General features: G+C 44.4%; 3 protein-coding genes across 3 annotated transcripts; 1 reads left to right on the forward strand and 2 right to left on the reverse strand.

The window, feature by feature from the left end:
• LOC143324738 (uncharacterized) lies at positions 1–4,791 on the reverse strand. Its single transcript, XM_076737452.1, has 10 exons — positions 4,390–4,791; positions 4,083–4,263; positions 1,819–1,890; positions 1,518–1,607; positions 1,190–1,206; positions 960–1,129; positions 670–845; positions 419–573; positions 198–310; positions 1–121 (listed from the first exon to the last, which is right to left on the reverse strand). The coding sequence occupies exons 1-10, from the start codon at positions 4,789–4,791 to the stop codon at positions 1–3; spliced, it is 1,497 nt and encodes a 498-aa protein (XP_076593567.1).
• A 2,092-nt stretch (positions 4,792–6,883) lies between these two features.
• LOC143324740 (uncharacterized) lies at positions 6,884–10,336 on the reverse strand. The gene is made up of 8 exons (XM_076737453.1): positions 10,264–10,336; positions 9,792–9,860; positions 9,305–9,424; positions 7,818–8,224; positions 7,547–7,667; positions 7,302–7,450; positions 7,081–7,193; positions 6,884–7,004 (listed from the first exon to the last, which is right to left on the reverse strand). The coding sequence occupies exons 1-8, from the start codon at positions 10,334–10,336 to the stop codon at positions 6,884–6,886; spliced, it is 1,173 nt and encodes a 390-aa protein (XP_076593568.1).
• A 2,091-nt stretch (positions 10,337–12,427) lies between these two features.
• nes (nestin) lies at positions 12,428–21,341 on the forward strand. The gene is made up of 4 exons (XM_076738228.1): positions 12,428–13,561; positions 14,666–14,790; positions 17,166–17,239; positions 17,849–21,341. Exons 1-4 carry the CDS (start codon positions 12,581–12,583, stop codon positions 20,683–20,685), a joined length of 4,017 nt encoding a protein of 1,338 aa, XP_076594343.1. The 5' UTR covers positions 12,428–12,580; the 3' UTR covers positions 20,686–21,341.
• Positions 21,342–23,664: the final 2,323 nt, after the last annotated feature.

Below are 23,664 nucleotides of genomic sequence, written 5' to 3' on the forward strand. Positions count from 1 at the left end.
TCAGTCTAAAGCCTTCTGTTTGCAGATCCAGTGGTTTGTGGTAGCACAGCTCACTGATCTCCATCCTGTGTTCCTCACAGAAATCGCACAGTGACCATCAGCAGGAGGTTGTATCCAGGAGCTGAGGGAAGAACACGACCTTTAGATCAGGGATGAGAGATTTTATGATTCAAAATGTTTCGGAACATGTGTCTTACCTTTCAGTCAGATCACTTCCATCGACCCACTTCCATTTCCCATCTTCAACTCTCAGTCCGATCCAGTATCCTCTGTTGTCTGAACTGTCCAAACTCTTATCGCTGATAAATGTCTGAGAAGAGAGAGACAGTTATCAGACTTTAGATGACAAACACACTGTGGCCTGCAGACTCACAGTCACAGTTCACACTGTTTCATTTCATGCAGGTTTTTTCGGTACCTTCTCCTGTTCATTCACGACAACAACCAAATCTGAATACAGTCGTTTGTAGTTTGTTTGAGCTTCATCCCAGGACCTCCATTCAGCAGAATTAAGGACATAACAGCTGGACTGGAAGAACGTCCAGCCCCTCTGACAAGGTTCACACTGCCTCTCTGAAACAACTGAGACCAAGCAATAAACAGCATTACTGCACTGTCATGTTATTGACATTGGTTATTTTGGAACTAATTAATGGGTTCTGAACATACCTCCATCTTTTTTGGGGCAGTAGGCATCAATGATCCCCTGAGTTCGATGAACAACAAACACATTCCACATTGTCTCTAGGTCTTCTATTGTTTTGGTGAAGGTGTTCCTCTTGGTCTCCAGCTGCTGGTTTTGAGTCTTCAGCTGCTGGTTTTGTCTCCCCAGCTGCTGTTTTTGTCTCTCCAGCTCCTGTTTGTGTGTTTTCAGCTGCTGGCTGTCTGTCTCCAGCTGCTGGTTTCTAGTCTTCAGCTGCTGGTTTTCTGTCTTCAGCTCCTGGTTTTGTCTCCCCAGCTGCTGTTTCTGTCTCTCTAGCCGCTGGTTTTCTGTCCTCAGGTTTGTGATCTGGCTTTGTGAGGCAGTGTAGGCTTGAGTCAGCTTGTCCAAATGGCCCATCAGATTGTCGTGGTCCCTCCTCAAGGTTTCATTTTCTGAGCTGAGTTTGTGGTTGAGGTTTGTCAGGTTTTGACTGAAACCCAGTAGAAGTGTTTGGTCTCTCTCTGCAGTCAGCTTGGCAATGTTTTCAGACATGACAGAAGTAACTGCAGTGACAGACAGAGGAAGATGTTGGTGATGGGTTTTTCCAAGACAAGTTTAATTAAATAATGTATTTTATACAAGAACGCAATAAGTGTTTTTACATTGTCATAGAAGGCATTGAAGGATAGATTCATTTCTACACAGGGCCAGTATGAACAGGAAGAAGGATTACACCAAGCAAAAAATGTCACAGTGTCCAAATCTGACTGTTAATTTAAGATAAGCCTGAAAACATGTGAATTTATCCTTTAAATAAGGACTAACGAGAAAAACAGCTTTGGTTTGAACTGACGTTCACACTGAAGGTACTCACAGTAGATACGAAGGGCCATGATCACGAACAGTATCAGCCAACACACTGTCATTGGTGCAAAAGACTGAGCAAAGGACAGAAACCTCCGACCTGAGAGAAAAACAAGAATTCAGTCAACGAACCTCCACAACGAGATTCAACACAGTGGAAGGTGTTTGAACACATTTTAAAGAGCGAACAAAAGGAAACGTTTGCTGAGCTTTAAACACTCATCACTGTCACATTTTATTCAGCATTTTTGATAAATGATATCATGCTGAACATCATGACATCTGTGAAATGGATTGTGTTTGTAGTGCACCTGAGGTGGCTGCCGTCTTATCCAGCGTGCATCCCGCTACATTAACGTAGTCATCTTCTTCCTTGATTTCCTCTGAAAGACACAAAGATCAAACATTTATATGTCCAAACTGAATGTTTGCAGATTCGAGAAACTTTGATACTGCAGAAGATGAGCTTTTTTATATTGTAATTTAGATTATTCCTGACTGTTTTTAAGCAGACTGGAAAAATCATTGATTAATTAAACTAATTCAAGCCTTTTAAAGTCCATTTGGTGCTCAGGTGTTGTCAGTCATCAGGAGTATCAAACACTGCAAACAAACACACAAAAAGCAAGAAGACAGAGCAGATAACTTCTGACATGCAGACACATAAACATTAGACTGTTTTAGGTACCAGTTAGCTCCAACGGTTCCTCGTTCATCCTGAACAAATCTTTAAAATCCTGCTGCGGTCCTAAATGAGACTTTTCAGGAAAATCTGAAAGTGCAGAGTGTTACTGGACGTACGAAGGTGTTTTGTCCACTGTGCTCGTCTTCACTGTGCCTCTGCTTTGAGGTTAACAGTTGTTTTTTTTAACTTGGCATCGAATGAGGTGTTGTTGAGAAAGGAAGTTTAGTGGTTTCAGTTTGTTTCTGCACAGTATCCTTACAATGGTACCATCCGGGCAGCAAAGTAAGAGATACGCAGATTCTACTGCCCTAAAATACAGACATGTTAATACAGGTTTGATCAATAGAGTCTGTTCATGGAAAGCTATTTACACCAGTTTTTATTTCATTTGTTCCCACTGGGGGTGGGGGTGGGGGGGTGGGGGACTCATACGCTAATTATGACAAAATTTAACACAAATGTCTAATGGGATAAAATGATTCAGCACCATAACTGAGAAACAGAAGAGCAGATTGTGACCACATGTCACGTTTGCTCAGATACTGATACTGTGCTCATTGTTTAGATCTTCTGTGCTGCCGGGTTGAATATGTGTGTGAAGCGTCCCCATTTTACAGTTTGTAGCTTCTCTGCAGCAGCATCCATATTTGAAGTATTGAAGTCCACTACGAGCTGATTGTTTGTGCTGATACTGTTAAAAGCATTTAATGACTCTGTGGTAGCATCTGCAGTTTTCTACGCAGTGGTCTGCTGGGGCTGTGGAAGCTCTGAGAGAGTTTGATTTTTTTATTTTCTATTATGTATTTTATTCCTTTCTTCTCATATTTGTGATACTACTGCTGGTGCCCGTAACACCCAAATTTCCCATACGGGGATTAATAAAGTGTTATCTTATCTTATCTTCACTACAGATATTTTATCAGTCTGGACAGACATGGATGTAAATGCAACTTGACTGGTTGGTGGAGACAAACAAAGACGAGGTGGTAAGTCTGGTTATTCAGTTTAATGGACTAAAACAGCTCTTAGATAGACAGATAACACTTAGCTTCTCCTCTACATATTAATATTCTTTACATCAGAATACAAAAGTTTAAGCAAACAGCAATGGGATCATTTCAATGAGAACGGGTGATGCAGCGCCCCCTGTTGGCCAACAAGCAGCAAACAATTCAAAATGGTGCAGGGGAAACAGGAAACCGTTTTCTTCTAACCTGTTCATCAGTCTAAAGCCTTCTGTTTGCAGATCCAGTGGTTTGTGGTAGCACAGCTCACTGATCTCCATCCTGCGTTCCTCACAGAAATCGCACAGTGACCATCAGCAGGAGGTTGTATCCAGGAGCTGAGGGAAGAACACAACCTTTAGATCAAGGATGAGAGATTTTATGATTCAAAATGTTTCGGAACATGTGTCTTACCTTTCAGTCAGATCACTTCCATCGACCCACTTCCATCTCCCATCTTCAACTCTCAGTCCGATCCAGTATCCACTGGTTTCTGAACTGCCCAAACTCTTATCGCTGATAAATGTCTGAGAAGAGAGAGACAGTTATCAGACTTTAGATGACAAACACACTGTGGCCTGCAGACTCACAGTCACAGTTCACACTGTTTCATTTCATGCAGGTTTTCTCGTTACCTTCTCCTGTTCATTCACGACAACAACCAAATCTGAATTCTGTCGTTTGCAGTTTGTTTGAGCTTCATCCCAGGACCTCCATTCAGCAGAATTAAGGACATAACAGCTGGACTGGAAGAACGTCCAGCCCCTCTGACAAGGTTCACACTGTCTCTCTGAAACAACTGAGACCAACCAATAAACAGCATTACTGCACTGTCATGTTATTGATATTGGTTATTTTGGAACTAATTAATGTGTTCTGAACATACCTCCATCTTTTTTGGGGCAGTAGGCATCAATGATCCACTGAGTTCGATCAAGCTCATTCCGCTTTGTCTCCAGGTCTTCTATTGTTTTGGTGAAGGTGTTCCTCTCGGTCTCCAGCTGCTGGTGTTGAGTCTTCAGCTGCTGATTTTCTGTCTTCAGCTCCTGGTTTTGTCTCTCCGGCTCCTGTTTGTGTGTTTTCAGCTGCTGGTTGTCTGTCTCCATCTCCTGGTTTCGAGTCTTCAGCTGCTGGTTTTGTCTCTCCAGCTGCTGTTTTTGTCTCTCCAGCTGCTGGTTTTGTCTCCCCAGAGCCTCGTTTTGTGTCTTCATCTCCTGGTTTTGTCTTTCTAGCTGCTGGTTTTGTCTCTCCAGCTGCTGGTTTTGTCTCCCCAAAGCCTGGTATTCTGTCTTCATCTCCTGGTTTTGTCTCTCCAGCTGCTGGTTTTGTCTCCCCAAAGCCTGGTTTTCTGTCTTCAGCTCCTGGTTTTGTCTCTCTAGCTGCTGGTTTTCTGTCCTCAGGTTTGTGATCTGGCCTTGTGAGGCAGTGTAGGCTTGAGTCAGCATGTCCAACTGGTCCATCAGATTGTCGTGGTCCTTCCTCAAGTTTTCATTTTCTGAGCTGAGTTTGTGGTTGAGGTTTGTCAGGTTGTGACTGAAACCCAGTAGAAATGTTTGGTCTCTCTCTGCAGTCAGCTTGGCAATGTTTTCAGACATGACAGAAGTAACTGCAGCGACAGACAGAGGAAGATGTTGGTGATGGGTTTTTTCCAAGACAAGTTTAATTAAATAACGTATTTTATACAAGAATACAATAAGTGTTTTTACATTGTCATGGAAGACATTGAAGGATAGATTCATTTCTACACAGGGCCAGTATGAACAGAAAGAAGGATTACACCAAGCAAAAAATCTCACACTGTCCAAATCTGACTGTTGATTTAAGATAAGCCTGAAAACATGTGAATTTATCCTTTAAATAAGGACTAACGAGAAAAACAGCTTTGGTTTGAACTGACGTTCACACTGAAGGTACTCACAGTAGATACGAAGGGCCATGATCACGAACAGTATCAGCCAACACACTATCATTGGTGCAAAAGACTGAGCAAAGGACAGAAACCTCCGACCTGAGAGAAAAACAAGAATTCAGTCAACGAACCTCCACAACGAGATTCAACACAGTGGAAGGTGTTTGAACACATTTTAAAGAGCGAACAAAAGGAAACGTTTGCTGAGCTTTAAACACTCATCACTGTCACATTTTATTCAGCATGTTTGATAAATGATCTCGTTCTGAACATCATGACATCTGTGAAATGGATTGTGTTTGTAGTGCACCTGAGGTGGCTGCCGTCTTATCCAGCGTGCATCCCGCTACATTAACGTAGTCATCTTCTTCCTTGATTTCCTCTGAAAGACACAAAGATCAAACATTTATATGTCCAAACTGAATGTTTGCAGATTCGAGAAACTTTGATACTGCAGAAGATGAGCTTTTTTATATTGTAATTTAGATTATTCCTGACTGTTTTTAAGCAGACTGGAAAAATCATTGATTAATTAAACTAATTCAAGCCTTTTAAAGTCCATTTGGCGCTCAGGTGTTGTCAGTCATCAGGAGCATCAAACACTGCAAACAAACACACAAAAAGCAAGAAGACAGAGCAGATAACTTCTGAAACGGAGACACATAAACATTAGACTGTTTTAGGTACCAGTTAGCTCCAGCGGTTCCTCGTTCATCCTGAACAAATCTTTAAAATCCTGCTGCGGTCCTAAATGAGACTTTTCAGGAAAATCTGAAAGTGCAAAGTGTTACTGGACTTACGAAGGTGTTTTGTCCACTGTGCTCGTCTTCACTGTGCCTCTGCTTTGAGGTTAACAGTTGTTTTTTTTTAACTTGGCATCGAATGACGTGTTGTTGAGAAAGGAAGTTTAGTAGTTTCAGTTTGTTTCTGCACAGTTTCCTCACAATGGTACCATCCGGGCAGCAAAGTCAGAAATACACAGATTCTACTGCCCTAAAATACAGACATGGTAATACAGGTTTGATTGATAGAGTCTGTTCATGGAAATCTATTTACACCAGTTTTTATTTCATTTGTTCCCACTGGGGGTGGGGGTGGGGGGACTCATACGCTAATTATGACAAAATTTAACACAAATGTCTAATGGGATAAAATGATTCAGCACCATAACTGAGAAACAGAAGAGCAGATTGTGACCACATGTCACGTTTGCTCAGATACTGATACTGTGCTCATTGTTTAGATCTTCTGTGCTGCCGGCTTGAATATGTGTGTGAAGCGTCCCCATTTTACAGTTTGTAGCTTCTCTGCAGCAGCATCCATATTTGAAGTATTGAAGTCCACTACGAGCTGATTGTTTGTGCTGATAATGTTAAAAACATTTTATGACTTTTATGTGGCTGCATCTGCAGTTTTCTACGCAGTGGTCTGCTGGGGCTGTGGAAGCTCTGAGAGAGTTTGATTTTTTTATTTTCTATTTTGTATTTTATTCCTTTCTTCTCATATTTCTGATACTACTGCTGGAGACAAACAAACACGAGGTGGGAATTCTGGTTATTCAGTTTAATGGACTAAAACAGCTCTTAGGTAGACAGATAACACTTAGCTTCTCCTCTACATATTAATATTCTTTACATCAGAATACAAAAGCTTAAGCAAACAGCAATGGGATCATTTTGATAGAACGGGTGATGCAGCGCTCCCTGTTGGCCAACAAGCAACAAACAATTCAAAATGGTACAGGGGACACAGGAAACTTTTTTCTTCTGTCCTGTTCATCAGTCTAAAGCCTTCTGTTTGCAGATCCAGTGGTTTGTGGTAGCACAGCTCACTGATCTCCATCCTGCGTTCCTCACAGAAATCGCACAGTGACCGTCAGCAGGAGGATGTATCCAGGAGCTGAGGGAAGAACACGACCTTTACATCAGGGATGAGAGATTTTATGATTCAAAATGTTTAGGAACATGTGTCTTACCTTTCAGTCAGATCACTTCCATCGACCCACTTCCATTTCCCGTCTTCAACTCTCAGTCCAATCCAGTATCCACTGGTGTCTGAACTGTCCAAACTCTTACTGCGGATGAATGTCTGAGAAGAGAGCGACAGTTATCAGACTTTAGATGACAAACACACTGTGGCCTGCAGACTCACAGTCACAGTTCACACTGTTTGATTTCATGCAGGTTTTCTCGTTACCTTCTCCTGTTCATTCACGACAACAACCAAATCTGAATTCTGTCTCTTGCAGCTTGTTTGAGCTTCATCCCAGGACCTCCATTCAGCAGAATGAATGTCATAACAGCTGGAATGGAAGAACGTCCAGCCCCTCTGACAAGGTTGTCTCTCTGAAACAACTGAGACCAACCAATAAACAGCATTACTGCACTGTCATGTTATTGACATTGGTTATTTTGGAACTAATTAATGTGTTCTGAACATACCTCCATCTTTTTTGGGGCAGTAGGCATCAATGATCCACTGAGCTCGATGAACAACAAACATGTTCCACATTGTCTCCAGGTCTTCTCTTGTTTTGGTGAAGGTGTTCCTCTCGGTCTCAAGCTGCTGGTGTTGAGTCTTCAGCTGCTGATTTTCTGTCTTCAGCTCCTGGTTTTGTCTCTCCAGCTCCTGTTTGTCTGTCTCCAGCTCCTGGTTTCAAGTCTTCAGCTGCTGTTTTTGTCTCTGCAGCTGCTGATCTTGTCTCCCCAGAGCCTCGTTTTGTGTCTTCATCTCCTGGTTTTGTCTTTCTAGCTGCTGGTTTTGTCTCTCCAGCTGCTGGTTTTGTCTCCCCAAAGCCTGGTATTCTGTCTTCAGCTCCTGGTTTTGTCTCTCCAGCTGCTGGTTTTGTCTCCCCAAAGCCTGGTTTTCTGTCTTCAGCTCCTGGTTTTGTCTCTCTAGCTGCTGGTTTTCTGTCCTCAGGTTTGTGATCTGGCCTTGTGAGGCAGTGGAGGCTTGAGTCAGCGTGTCCAACTGGCCCATCAGATTGTCGTGGTCCCTCCTCAAGTTTTCATTTTCCGAGCTGAGTTTGTGGTTGAGGTTTGTCAGGTTGTGACTGAAACCCAGTAGAAGTGTTTGGTTTTCTTTCAGCTGGCTCTGCTCACTCTTGGGACTTACTGTAACTGTAAAACGAAGATGAACTTTTTAAGGGATTGTGACAATGTTCATATTTCTTATGTATTTATTTCATTCATTCCACTTAGTTTTTGTCATTTAGCCACTTTTGTAAAGCAATTCCTGTCTGTTCTACATCAGGTTTTCCAGCCTTTTGGATTTTGTAGACTCTCATTGTGTTACTTTTTTTTTTTTGAGATCAACAAATCCCATGTGTTCTCAGTATTGTCCACCTTCCCCTGTGACACTCAGCCCCATGCACAGGGTTCCTCCTTTAAGGTCCAGTGAGTGAGATTTAGAGGGATCTACTGGCAGAAATGAATATAACATTCATCACTATGTGTTCATCAGTGTATAATCACCTGAACATAAGAGTCATTGTGTTTTTGTTGCCTTAGAATGAGTTCTTTATGTCTACAGAGGGAGCTGGTCTTCTCCCACACAGTCCACCACATTGCACTGCCATGTTTGTACAGTGGCCCAGAATGGACAAACTAAACACTGACTCAAACTCTTGGTTGGGGTCTGATCAAGGACAGTAAGAAAAACAGAATATCACTTAAATCAATTTCCTTTCATTCTGTCCTGTTTTCAACTGATTCTGTCGCCATCCTTTCACCAGGTGTGTTGTGGCTTCTGTCTCATATGAATTCCTATATTCAGTCAGCCATGCCATCTGAAAGGCTTTATTCTGGAGTTCAATTTAACTTGGGAAAAATAAACAAATTCAATCTTAGATTGAGGTTCATTTGCTTCATTTGTAATAAAAAACACAAAGCTAGAAAACATGTGAACAGTTGTTGCTGATTGTAACAACACACCAAGACACAGCGCTGTGCATTACAATGGGTTTCTCCAATGCAGAATAAATAATGAGGTGGCACATAAACGTCATTTAAACAAGAAGCCTGTCTCATGAATGACTTTACCTCTGCACATACTATGTCCAGACACCAACCTGTTCATAACAGACGTAGAAAACCTTTTATAGTAGGTAAAACAAACTGCCAGCAGATAGTTTAAGCTTCTGACTTTAGCAAATAAATGCTCTGTGTAAATGCGTGGACTTCCTGTTTTATTGTACTTACAGTAGACACAGACTGCTATGATGCCCAGCAGCAACATGACACAAAGAATCCCCAAACACCAGGACGCCCGGTGGTGACGTCTGTAGTTTGCTTTCTTGTTGGACAAGAATCCTGCTGAGACTAAAAAAACAGATAAAAATTTAAGGGTTTAGCAGTGTGAATGAACCGAGAGGCAGCAGTCAGTCTTTGTGTTACTGCCCCTGTACAGCGGCTCAACAAGGAAACACTGTGAGGAAACACCAAGACAGGATTTATACGAAAAAGACAGTAAGAGACGGCTAACGCCTCATGTTAGCTTCATATAAAGTTTGGAAAACATAGAAAGAAGAAAGAAGACTTCGTCCCTCATCTCTTACACTGGAGGCACATTAGAAAAGGATTCCTTAGTACAAGGTAGTGGTAGCAGCTGTAGCAGTATTGCTGATGAGGATGTTCCCAGCTGAAGTAAAACCTGAAAGCGGTTTTCACATTTTTCTTTCCAACTTACCATCGCTTTGTTCGGTTGTTTCGCTTTGCACCTTCACTTCATTGTACACAGTTTCCTCCACCTTTTTAGCTGAAAGGTTGAAGGACATAATCTCAAGGTTGATTACTGGACAGTGTCAAAAAGACAGGCACCTTTATTTTTGATTTCATTTCAAATTAACAGCATATTCTTGCCTGACTGTCATTTTCATGAAGCTGTGGTCAGAGTGGAAGCTCCATTGTTGGTTACAGAAATACTAAGCAAACGACCACCAGTTCATATCCAGTATGTGAGAAAAATGCATGTGTGCGAGCAGCAGATGCAGTTTGACATACAACTTCAACCCTCGAACAATGTAATATCAGAGCTATCAGGCAGGAACACTGCATCCTCTCAGGGCTCAGAAACGTGAACTTACCTGGATTTAATGTAATGACAGTCGCACGCTAAGTTCTCTGACATCCTGTGCTGGTGTTAAAATAGCTAAACTTACCTTCAGGAGAGGAATGTTTGTTAGCTTTGAATACAACTGAAGCGTAGTTAACGTTCTCCACCGTCGCTGCCATCGTTCTGCAGAGGTCTCGGTGACTCGTAGAGAGAAGCTCCACAGTAATTGAACCACTGAGTATATTCACAGGAGAAGTGGTTTTTTCTGCAAAGTCACAGCCTTGAAGTGAACAGAAAGCAATTTGCATCCACGACTGTCCTCAGACGGTACAGCCTAACCCTAACCCTACGTTCGAAAGATAACCGTCACATAAAAGACAACATTACAAACAGTGCTCATGCAGAAATGTGTGGTGGTGGTGGTGTTTTGGATGTTTGCTCAGTGGAGTGTCAGGAAACACAAAACCACATGAGCCCACACACAATGGTGATGTAAGCAGTGTACATGTGGAACATACACTGGCACATCTTCACACTTGTATGAGCTCTTTTCGTGCTCATGGCCGCTCATATGAACACCATTTAAGACGCAGCCCAATAATACGTTTTGGCTTTGTTCAACGAGGTTCATGTTCAGTAGATTTGCAGACAAAAGAGTTTCGTTTCAGAGTGAGCTACTGTGCAGGCTGCAGCCACCGAAACTGCATGTTAGTAAAAGATTAGAGACAATTCAGACAAACATAAGGAACACACGTGAGTCGAAAACCGTTAAGAAAATAAGATAATTAAGAGCAGCAGCTGACCAATAGAAGTGGTTTGCTTTGCTATTTAAAACAAAATGAATAATATTAACATAAGGGAAGAAAGTCCACCCCCCATCCTGGTAAAGGCTAAGACGCATTGGCCCCTGCTGGCCCCAAAACTTTTAAAATGACATTCATGGTCTCATGGTGGTGGTTCTTCATGGCTTTGGTGAACTTGTTACTCTTCATATATGGTAGGCCAGACATTCCCCTGAATGGACCCTTTGTTCATGAGTCAGTATCTCAGATCGTGCAGGTTGATGTAAAGTCCCTAGAACATACATTTATTCATTCATTTTGCTCTCTTACTGTGTCTGTAAGCAGCAACTTGCATTCATTCTGCTTACAGACTTTCATTCAAGGTTACTCGATGAGGGAGGCGGCTTTCAAAATCAGTTTCCTGACTTTGGTGACACGTTGTTTTCCTTGCTTGCTCTTATTCTTGAAATGTTAAATTCTCCGGTGTGGGTGCTGCTGAAGATCTCAAAGTGCTTGCACAATAAAGTCGATGTCACGGTTGCAGTTTGGTTTGGTTCATGCATCAAATCTACTTGGTTCAGCTCAGGAAAAAAAAAAAAAAAGTAAAGTACTTCCTTACAATAGTCAACACTAATCAAACCCCGATCTCCTCTGTTGAAGTCCTGAGACCCCCACCCCTCCTTCACTCATTATCGCCCCCTGCTGGTCCTGCACCTTCACACATGTGTACTTTCACGCCTAGTGAAGCAAAACGTGACACACTTTCCTCGAATGGATGTACGGCGGGTTTATTGCCTTTGTTGTGTTTGTCATACATTTCTTCATCATATTTCAGAGTAAGATGGAGGTAGCACTGCTGTTGCAGTGACGAGAGATGTCCACTAGATGGCGATGCTGAGGTCAGGCTGCGACCCTTTGTGGCTTCACTGAGGGCTCATACTGACTCTGAGACGTAACATTTGAGTTGAGGCTTTCATTCATTTTACTCTGCTGATAAAGTCATTAGAAAGAGCTCACACTTTACATCTTTATCTTATCTTATCTTATCTTAAAAAAACTTTGAGCTCACTCAGAATGCTGTTGCTAAAACAGCTAAGCTTCTGGAAAAAAGACAAAGAAATGTGATCACATGTCACTGTTTGTCAGGTGCCTCCCCGGCCTGCAGCGTGTCATATCCAGTAAAATAAAGTTTGAATTACTTCTGTTTGCAGTGCTGTGGTAAAGCTCTGGTTTCGGGATCAATAAACTACTGCCTCAAGAAACGATGGCTCAGTTTGTCAAAGGAAAAAAACTGCACGAGTAAGATGTGGATAATAACACACAGTGTGTTTGTTCCTGTATTTACAATGTGCTTCCTGTTGATGATTCATTCATTTCTGTCTGTAAAATCCTTCAGTCTCCTCAGCAGTGAAGGAGTTAACTGTGGAGATTACATCACCGCCTCTCTCGACCCTCTCCCCTCTCCTCCAGCCCTCCTACGCCGCCCCTCCACCTCATCTCTTCTCTTCTTCACCATTCTTTCCTCTCTCCCTCTCCATCCTTCCTCGTCTCCTCTCCCCTCCCTCTCCGGCCTCCAGTCTCCTCCCTCTCCATCCCTCCTCCCCTCGTGTCCGTGGGCCCGGCCCCTTCATTAACTCTTGTATGAAAGGGAAGCCTCTTGGCAGTCACCATCGGAGCCTCACGGGAGCCTCACTCAGACGAAGAGCCCCACACACACTGACTCAGGCCTGGACACGAGCATACAGTTGCTGCCACATCATAATCAGCGTACCTCTGAGTGAGGCCTCTGACATGGAGCTCCACAGTGTGCATAAAATCTTTCACCATAGCCACCTGGGTGAGGAGAAGCACCAGATGCTGAACCTGAACCGACGCCTGGAGGCTTACCTGAGCCGGGTCAAACTCCTGGAGGAGGAAAATGAGCTTCTTGCAAAAGAGATCCAAGCCATGAGACACAGCAATCACAGAGCCTCGACATGGAGGAAGGGCCTGGAGGAAGAGCTGCTGCAGGCCAGGCTGGAGGTGGATGCAGCCTGGAGGGACAGGGTCCACACAGAGATGGAGGTCGGCAGGCTGGCCGAGGTGCTCCACGCCCTGGACCTGCAGAGGCAGAGGGAGGCTCAGGCCCATGTGCAGGCCAAGATGAAGCTGGAGCAAAGCAGGAAGGAGCTGGAGGAGGAGCAGAGGGCGCAGATCTGGCTGAGGGAGAAGGTCAGTCAGCTGGAGCATGAAATGAAGCACCTCATTCAAACACATCAGGATGACGTGTCCCACTTAGAGGCCACTATGGCTCATTCCAGAGCTACAGTGCCACCCACACTGGTTCAAAGGGGCAACCAGACACCAAACCTCCTACAGCTGGGACAGGAGTACTCCCAGAGGGCCAGCAGAGCGTGGCAGGAGGCAGCAGAGGCCTATCAGGGGCAGTTAGCCCGGCTGGAGGAGTCACTGAGCCAGACCAGGAGCCGTTTAACCCAAGCGGGTCAGGAGAAGAGCGAGAGCCAGCTGAAGCTCCGAGCCCTGCAGAAGGAGATCACCTCAGCTCAGGACGTCAGGCTGCATCTGGAGAAGACTGCAGCACAGCAGGAGCACAAATACAGGCAGGAGATCCAGCAACTCCAGGTGAGAGCGCGGCATCCACACCTGCATGCCACACCTCTTCACTGGACCTGTAAACATCCTTTTCTGAAACATGGGCCCATAATTTAGCTTTGGCAGACAAAATCACTGTTCACTATTGATTAAGAACCTTTTTTTAGATGATGGATTAACTGTTAACTTAAAAAAATGACAAAGGCCCTAATCAAACAACCAATCAGAGTCCAAAGTGGTGCAGTGAAAAACTCATTCTAGCTCTTATTCTTTAAAATTGATGATATCCACTTATTCATTTTGTGTCTGTGAACTAAGAAATCAATTAAAGAACCCTTACAATGAACTTCATATCCAGTATATACATATGTATAATCACAGTATCAGTCAATCAATACATACTATTAGAGAAGTGATTGATTTTCTGCTCACTAGAAAAACCCTTTGGAGTCATTGCTCTTTTGATTTTCTCTTAGAGACGAGATGAAAAATAAATAAAAGCTTCGGTGTGAAACACGGCTCACGTGGTCGTCCGCTCACGAGGGCTCACTTGATGCGTTTGTTATAGTTTCACACCGACTGCGATGAAGAGGTTACAAACCGCCGTCATGACCTGCATGACTGAAGTTTATGATGATACATTTTTTAAATACCTAATTTCCTGTCCTTTTGGAGCAACACTCCAGCTGCCCCACTGACGGCTTTAAGGAGGTTGGTCCCCCGGAGGCTTCCCTCCCTCAGGGTGCTCATTTTGTATTCTGATGGAATGAAAACCTTTTGGTCTGAAAGGGACTGGGCTGGGTGGGGGGGCTACATATTTAGAGGCTGGGTCTGTTGGGATTAGTTCTGGGTCACAGTGAAGTCTGAGGGGTGAAGCACCCAAATTAAGCACTTCAGGACAACGCTGCTTTCTTCCAGCGTGGGCCTGAACGACTGGAAACAAGGTTATCTGAAGTGATAACTTGTGCAGCTGTTTTAGAGCAGAATTACTCTAATCTCTAATATTTACATCAGCACAGTTAAAATTTCTCTTACCAGCATTTGAATAACTCTGAAAATAAAGCGTGTGAGGATGTTGCCACAGTGTTTCTTTTAAACCAGTTCCTTTTCCTGTTTCACTTCCTGTTTTGGCAGGAACACTTGGAGGGGCTGGAGGTGGAGAGAGAGGAAATGGGCCGGCAGATCGACCGGGTCCTCCTGGAGAACCAAGGCCTGCAGCAGGCGAAGATGTCTCTGGGCCTGGAGGTAGTGACGTACAGGTACGCTGCACTGTCAGGGATAAAGGGTCAGAATATATCCCAAAATGCATTGGGTGAGAAGAGGGTAGAGGTCAAAATTAGCCAATCTGAGCATAAAGGCTGGTCATCCTGGAAACACAGGTACAAAATGCACCTGTCAACCCCTCTGAAGCTCACTAATTAACATATTAGATCAAGATTCTTTATATTTACACGAGCAGAAACATGAAAACAACATTTTGTGATTTTAGGTTTGTGTTTTAGAGCTATTCTGACAAAGGTGCTGCTATAAAAGCTCTGACACTTCATACCTAACTGACAGAAAATCTACTGTACCCTTAATGATTTAAAGAAAGCAGGAATGAGTCATAAGTTGTATTTATCATTTTGGCATCAAACTGTCGCTAAGAGGCAAATGTTCGACCGTCAAGAAAAAATATTCAAAGAAATGTTCAGTAACAGAACAGAAAAGATCGTGATAGAAATGTTACAGTATGAGGTTCATTGTTGATTGTCTGGGTTGTTATCAGCAGATGAGTGTGACCAAAAACTTGATTTGCTAAAATTTGGAAGATGCTTCACGCGCTCACCTTTCACAGCATTTTGAACGCTGCATCTGTTGCTTTTAAAATCAGGCCAGACTGGAGTCTCATGGGTGTTCGGACGTAGTCCATCCGTCCACAGTCAAAAGCATTTTCCTCCTAACACTGTGAAGAGAAACAGACGTGCAGATTCTCTGTTTGATTCGTTCAGATCTCGACTGTCTGCTAACATCCTGTTCTTCAAGCACTTCCATTAAACATATTGCGTTCAAAGGGTGAAAACATGCATTAAAGTACGAGTATTGTTTTGATCATCGTCATTTAAAATGAAACAGCAGATGGAGAGCTGAGGGATTTCTGTTTTAGAAGTCAGCCTTTTGTTGACTTTGACTTTTCACAGTTTTTATGTGTCAGAAAAAGAGAGAAACTTTGGCTTCACGCTGTGACGCAAAGACATTAAAACTTGAGCAGAGCTGAGAGGATTCACCTGTTTGATGTCACGGGTGTAGGAGGAACGCTGCATTTAACGCTGATTTCAACATGATGAAAGTGGAGTATTTCTGATGTTTGTTAAAAGCCGCCTCTGCCGCAGCATCGTGGGAGCCGACTGACTCAGTTGTGCGTTTTCCTAAATCAGCACCTTTGTCTTTAAAACAACCGTGAAGAAAATAACTCATATTACGGTCACGCTCACATGGAAATCCATCCAATCTGTTGCTCATATTTGGATAGCAAATCTACATCATGTACTCAGACCTTTCCAAGATGCAGCCACCATCTCTGCTCCTGTGCTTGATAATCAGTTAACTATGAGTCATTTTTAATTAAAATGCCAAAAAATGGCTGGTTCCACCTTCTCAGATGGGAGAATTTGCAGCTTCTCTCTGTTTTATGTGACAGTAAACAGGATATTTTCCTTCAAATACGAGTTGCATGAAGCGTCTGTCCCTCAGGATCAGATTTGGTTCCACGTATCCCCATCTAAAACTTATTGATTACAGAATATCACATCGCAAGTGTCACATATAACATGAGAAGCTGGATGAAAGCCCGCCAGTGTGCCGCTGAGCGACCATCGCTAACGCTGCTGCTCAGTAACAGAGTGGACAGACAGTCCTCCGTCGCAGAGACACTGAAACATGAAGAGCCGTCCACAGCGGGTGCAGCCGTCTGGACTAAAGGTCATCTCATTGAAACAGCAGCCTCTAAGGGTCCTGGACGGAGTAACTTATCCATTATGTAGCACCATAGTGGTGTCTCCTTTCTCCTTCTCCCCCCTCCTCACAATATTGACCCTCACTCTTCAGAGAGAAGCTACCAGTTTATGAGCTATGGGAGTCTAGAATAACAGCAGAGGGGAGCCGGAGGGGGGAGAAGAACCAGAGGACAAATTTCAAAGTCATTCACTGCACATGGATGCTGATATTTTAATCAAACAGAGTCTTGTGATGAAATGCAGACTCAAAATTGTGTTAAACTGCTTGACATGCAGCTAATTATAAGAGTGGAGACAGTGGTATTAGTGCTGCATGGGCTGCTCATAATATCTGCTGTCATTGTGTGTGTGTGTGTGTGTGTGTGTGTGTGTGTGTGTGTGTGTGTGTGTGTGTGAGGAATTGATGGCCGTGGTGTGTGTGCTGCAGATGGCTCCTCAATGCCTTTCCTTCATTATCATAACAACAGACCATAGTGTGTTCCTGCTGCTCCGGAGCGACAGAAGTCGCCCTGCTCTCCTCCTCCCACCCTCCGCTCTGTGAGCAGCGTCACATCAGCGTTCATGCCAATCCTGAACATCACAGCATTCTCATGTTGTTGCAGGAGGTAACCTGCTTCTCTTGTTGTCTGCTTCTACAGAGCTTTGCTGGACAGTGAAAGCCTCAGGGGAGACACCTGTTTAATAAATCAGCCAAGACACTTTTCCATCACAGGTAATTAAAGTGAACAATATTAATGCATCAGCATTGTTGACTCCACTGCTGCAGTGTTTCCAACCTCGATATGTTGCTTAAACGCTCTCCTTCATCTCCGCTCTCCTTCCTTACTCCCCTTAGTGAGGGCATAATGTGACTTCGTCTAACTAAAAGCCCCTCGGAGTCGGGGACATGTTTGATACAAATTGTAATTGCATTAGCTTGACTGGGCAGGGTGTGGGCTCAGGGAGCTGAGGTAGGCACTTTGGGTCCTGTAATGCAAGCCACCAAAGACAGTCCCCAAAGGTTACTGAGCCACATGGCTTTGCTTTCCGGTAACTTAGACGGCAGTGAAAGGAAATGACGATCAATATCTCCCCATTAGTGTCCAACCTCCATTGAGAACATATGTTTTGATAATGCTTTGGAGAGGCAGGTTCTCCACAGTATCTCTGACATGTTAAGGCTCCAAAGGATGATTTGAAATACTAGTTAATGCTGTGTAGAGATATCAAATATCTCCAGCGTATATGGCAGAACTGTTACATAGATGATTGTTGGTTCGGTGCAAATCATTATTAGCTTAGCTCATTGTGTATTCATGAGCTCTGCTCTTGTCCTCCACAGAAGCAGTTTTCAGTCCTCAAGGGGTTAAAAAGAATTACCGGACCCAGCTGTCTACCAGCCACAACACCACTTACCTCTCATCTGTCCGAGGCGTAACAGGAACAGGGCCAACATCAATAACCACAACACCAAGCTGGAGCAGAAAACCCGTAACCATCTCTGAAACTCCAAAGGTTCCTGTGAAACCTGCACATGAAGACACAACAAAGCCAGCAGCATGGGAAACCCCTTATCCAAAAGTACTGCAGGATGGAGCCGTTGAAAATTTCAGACCACAGGAGGTTCGTGAGAAAGTCACCTATGCTGAGCCTCTGTCGCCTCCTAATGAGCGGGAGGCTCCTGCTGAAACAGCATCAGAGGACAGAGGAGGTGAAGACGACTGGAGCAATGCTGGTGCTGAAGCTCCTCCTGAGGAAACGGCAGTAACTGAATCAGTAGTCAGCTATCAGGTTGAGTCTGGCCTCAGCAGCGAGCCGCCCTTCAATGATGAGTTTACCACATCCAACCTGACACCAAGCCATGTCAGAAGGACAGAGGAGCCCTGCAGTTTCTCAGATGAATCTGATCAGGATTTGCCTTTCGAAATACCCGCTGAAAGAGAGGAAAAGCAAGAGCCACCCGCTCCAATTGATGCATGGGCAGAGACAGAGTGCAAAGGGAAAGAAGTAGAGTACGTGCAAGAGGAAACCTCAGATTCTGGAACTGAGGCCCTACTGGAACCGAACTTTGGATCCAGAACGAGCAGTCCAGCATCTGAGTACGAGCCTGAAGAAAGTATTTTTAGCAACGTGATGGACTTCGGTCGAGATGAAAACATCCTGAAGGAGGATGCAGCCGAGACAAAACAAGAAATGAGCCCTTCTGTAGCGGCAACAAATGAGACGGACGTTGAGGATAAGTTGTACCCTGATGGAGAAGAGATGGATACGTGGGATAGTGTCATAGAAAGGAAGGTTGACCTGAAGACAGATGACGGCATAAAAAAGGATGAAGAAAAACGAGTGCATGCAGAACCAGAGGAAGACATATCAACCAGAGAGCATGAAAAGAGAGAAATTAGGCAGGATTTTGGAGGACAGCGAGACGACAGCGTGCCCTCTTCAGTGATGGACAAACAGGTGGATGATGTAGGACAGCAAGCTGTGCATGACCAACAGCACGCACCGCTTCCTGTCAATGAGGAAGACGACGAAGAGGAGGATTCTCAAAATGTCTCTGTGTCGTGGAGGACCGAGCTGGAGAGCGACAGCTACGCTCAGGATAACACTCTTGCTGACACTCGTCCTCTGATTCGATATAAAAGCGATGAGACTGACGCCAATACTCAGGCGTCGCACATGGATGAGAGCGAGTCGAGCGAAGGTGAGCAGGAAAAGAAGGTCGGAGAGACGGGAACTGGAACGTGGAGCGACGGCAAGACGAAGAGATTCGGAACTATGGAAGATCTGTGTGAAGAAGTCGAAGGGGAAGCACTGGATGAGGAATACGACCTGGGATATGCTCACATTGAGGACAGGGCTGTCGGCCATGGTTTGACTGTAAGTGAGCAAGAAAATGCAGAAGCAATGATCCAGAAAGTCAGCGAGGGACATTCGGATGAAGATACTGAAGAACCCGCAAATGTGGACTACGATGAGGAGTTAGAGACAGACAGACTTGTGGAACTGGAACTAGAAAGCTTATCCACAGACAGATACAGCGCCCACTTTGCACATCGGCAGGTCGGTGAGGGTGAGGAGATGCTGCATGTGCAGAGCAGGTCTGTCGAGGAAATGACCGAACAAGAAGAGGCTGGAAAAACAAAGCCAGAAGACACGCCTCTCTGTGTGAGAGTAGACCACCAGCTTACGTCTTCCTCTGCAGTCATAGATCAACCTCATGAAAAGCTACATTCAAGCGATTCGTCAGTGGTAGTGCCTCAAACAGACACTCCAGCTGATGAGGGGGTTCAGCATAAAGATCAGGAAGCTCCGGAGAAAAGAGAGGAAGAGGATGAACACAACGTGTCCACAGTGACACATGCTGATACAACAGAAGATCACTCCGGCTTTAGTGACTTCATCAGCAAGAAGGACGTGGAAGAACCCAACAAATCAGAGGAAGCAAACTCTGTGTTACAGGTGACAGCAGATCAGGAAATCCTGCAGGATGTGGGGGTCCCGGCTGAGGTCAGAGAGGCTGCACCTGTGGAACCTCAAGAACATCTTATTAAGGATGTCACAGACTGTCGGGAAGTTCATGAAACGTCTGAATGGGAAGTCCTTGAAGAAGACAGAGGTGAGAAGGAAGATTCTGAAGAATGTGATAATGTGCCTGAACCAGCTGAAAGTTATCTCCACGATGATGGAGGCTCTCATGACGGAGTTATGACACATACAGAGGAGCCCCTCCAGACGTCCCCTGACAGCGCGCCCGATGAAGAAGATATCTTTGTGGTGAAAGACTCAACACAACTGCTGAACACAAACGGCAAAGACAGCCTCCACGGCTTCTTTAGCTCTGGTGTGAAGAATGACTTCTGGGTGTCCTCCCTGGAGACCGGTGCCGCATACCAACCAGATGATGCCTGTAACGAGGCAGCTGAGCAAACCAATCAGAATCTAGGGTTTGCTGACAACTTGGTTTGGGGGGATTTGGAAAACCCGAATGTGGTCAACTGGAACTCCAGGCTGGACAATGACTCATCGAAAGGCCTGGGCGCTAAGAAGGAGCAGGAGCAGATGCATGTGGAGGTGAAGCAGGCGTTGTGTAGGAATGTTGTTGAGGGGGAGTCGGTCCACTCTGAGGAGTCTGAAGCTGAGGGCGAATCCTGGTCATCTGGGGAGGAACCAGTATAAACAGTAGTGAGTTAAACCAGTGTTAGTTGTAATCAGTGTTAGAGGAAATGACATTTTCTGTGTAAAACATTCACTATGAAAGCCAAAGTCGTGCCTTGGTGCGCACCTCAGTGACGCTAACCACCAATGTGCCAATTCTCTCTGTAAAGATACTGAACACCTGCCTCGTTTCCTTCAAACTGACGTCTCTGACTAACCATTTCCCCTCTATTCTAATCGTTGGAGCTCTTCTTTCAGTGTGCATGATAGCGAACGGGGCTGGGAATTTCTGCATGAGGGAACGGCATGAACGCAGAACAAAGAATGTCATTTGAAAGTCGAAGCGTTTATTGATCGCTGCCTAATCAGATTTTACTGACTGATGGAAATCAATGAGACCAGAAGGGTCTGACTCTCTGTAGAGCTGCTATTCCTCAGCGTATCAGTCCGTGTTTGTGCAGGTGAGTTCCCATTTCACTGCACAATGATTCATCTTTGCATGTTTGACGCATGTGTAGAATGAAAGGTTGGTTGTCAAAGGTTAAAGCCGATTTGCATTAGCAAACTGTTGTGTTTGTGTTTGGTTGGCCTGTATTAAACAGACTTTTCATTGTCATCCATTCAGTTTCCGCTGCGGTACACTTACAACCTGAAATAAACAGTAGATTCATGATGCATCCCGAGTCTCTTTGTTTGAATGTGTATCTTGTTCATTTGCACGGTGAAGCTCACACATCGATGTTATCGAAGTAGCTGTGAACAAAAGTTTAGCAGAACATCACAGACCATCAATGTCTGAGTGGAACAGCTGCAGCTGAACTGATGCCATAGTTTGATTTGATATTGATCGAGTTTCCATTTCTGGTGAACTGGTGTTAGCATCCTGTTAGCATTAGTAAATAAAAACATTGGCAGCTCACTTAGAGCCTGAATACATCAAGTCTTATAGGCTTAAAAGTAACCTTTAATGCCTCAAACCAATTATATGGAAAATACAGTGTTTAGTCAGTTACTTCACTTTATTTTTCAGTCAGCGCACAGCAGGTCAGCTGAACATGCACAATCCAGAGAGCTGTCAGCAGGCAGCATGCAAGCCAACATATATGGACAGTTAGGTTTCCAATCATAGATTAATAATCAATAAATCTTTGCTTTTTAAATGGAGCCGTTCTTTTAAGACATAAAATCCCATAATAGTCACCAAATCACATTGTTCTCTCCAGGAAACTTCCTAGAACCTAAACTATAAAACCCATAAAGGGCAGTTACACAGTCACACCTTGACTAGCAAACAGCAGGAGGAGGCTTCGGTCGGTAACTTCGCTGTTGAAAACCTTCGATGTGTAGAAGTGAACTGGACAGAGCTGATTTATTAGACAGGCCTCTGAGCCTCTGAACCTGCTCTGGAGCTCAGCATACAGTCACATCTGTAAGACGAGGTCAGCAGCTGCTTCACGCCTTCCAGCAACATCCACCTTTGTTTCCTTTGGAGTTTTGTATTGAGGAAGGCTGTGAAGCTGTGTGTGTGTGTGTGTGTGTGTGTGTGTGTGTGTGTGTGTGCGTGTGTGTGTGCGTGTGTGTGTGTGCGTGTGTGTGTGCGTGTGTGTGTGTGTGTGTGTGTGTGTGTGTGTGTGTGTGTGTAACCCTTGGCAGTATCCCAGCCTTGCCGACCTCAAAGCGGGCAAGCTAACAAAGCAGCACCGGGGCCCTCCACAAGCAAACAGCCGTCCCACGAGACGTCCGAGGAAAAAGTACGAAAGAGGGAACAATGTGTGACCTCACCTCCTCTCCCTCCCACCCCCGCCTCCCTCCAACCCCCCTCCCCCTTGTCATTCATTAGTCAGTTCACTGAACAATGAGGGCTATTTCAGCCGGTGCTCGCCTCCTCGCTGCCCAAATCTGCCCAATGAGAGTTTGAGAGAGGAAGGAAACCGCAGACGGTCGTATTCACTGTGAGAAGGCCTCAGTGCTGGAATGGCGTTACGGCAGCTGTCTGGCATGTTCATGTTCTCCGCCTATCAATAGAGCCGTTCTACCAAGAACACCCACCACACAATCACTGACTGTGATAAGAGGAGCTGTGCTGATGCTCGAGAGGAGAGCAGCAACAAATGAGTCAAAAACAGGAGAGAAATCATCCGATTCAGTGGAGGATCAGAGTGTTCTCCGTCTCCGTCTGCTGGAAACAACAAAACACAACACGAACGAATTGAAATGTGTGTAAATCTGTGTATGACAAACAGTCACATGTGTACCGAGCTAACTCATGCAATGAATTTGGCCTCGTGTCACGTCCTGATCTTTACGGTCTCATCGGGTACATTTGATTCATAAATTTTAAAAAAATGTATTCAATCGATAAATTTACTCGTCAGATTTGAGATCCTCGTACGATGTGGTTTCACTGTTGTTTCAGCTGCTCTTCATCATGTTTAATCTTCAATTTCATCTTCACTCGTGCACAAAAAGCATTCTGTGTTTTCAGAGTTGATTAAAGGAGTTTGGCTTTCGCTAATAAGGCTCCATCTCAAACAATAAGGAGCCAATGAGCATCCAGGGAAGCTTTTCTTGAACTATGGAAGTGTGTGTGTGTGTGTGTGTGTGTGTGTGTGTGTGTGTGTGTGTGTGTGTGTGTGTGTCGTTAAAAGTTAATCTGGCACAGTTCTCTGGCACAAATCAGTTGTTAGCACCAAATCATTCTAGAGGTGGGTTGTATCTTTGAATGGCTGCATGAATCATTTCATTCCTTGGCAACTTAACACAATAAACTCTGTTTGTGAGGGTCAAACCGACCGTCAACAACACGTGTTTCCTGTGTGCCAAGTTTTCACTAACAAGCTCCCTGGTTACCAAAAATCTTGGCAGAGCTGCGAATAGAGTATTGTTGCGTTTGAGGTGACTTATCAGCACAGTTAGGGCATGTTTTCAGCCAATTACAACCAGTTAGAAAAAGTTAGAACTGCAGAAGTACGAGTGGACCAGACTTTTGTTCTGCCTGTT

The sequence above is a fragment of the Chaetodon auriga genome, chromosome 8 (assembly GCF_051107435.1).
Source record: "Chaetodon auriga isolate fChaAug3 chromosome 8, fChaAug3.hap1, whole genome shotgun sequence".
In the NCBI taxonomy this organism is placed as follows: Eukaryota; Metazoa; Chordata; class Actinopteri; order Chaetodontiformes; family Chaetodontidae; genus Chaetodon; species Chaetodon auriga.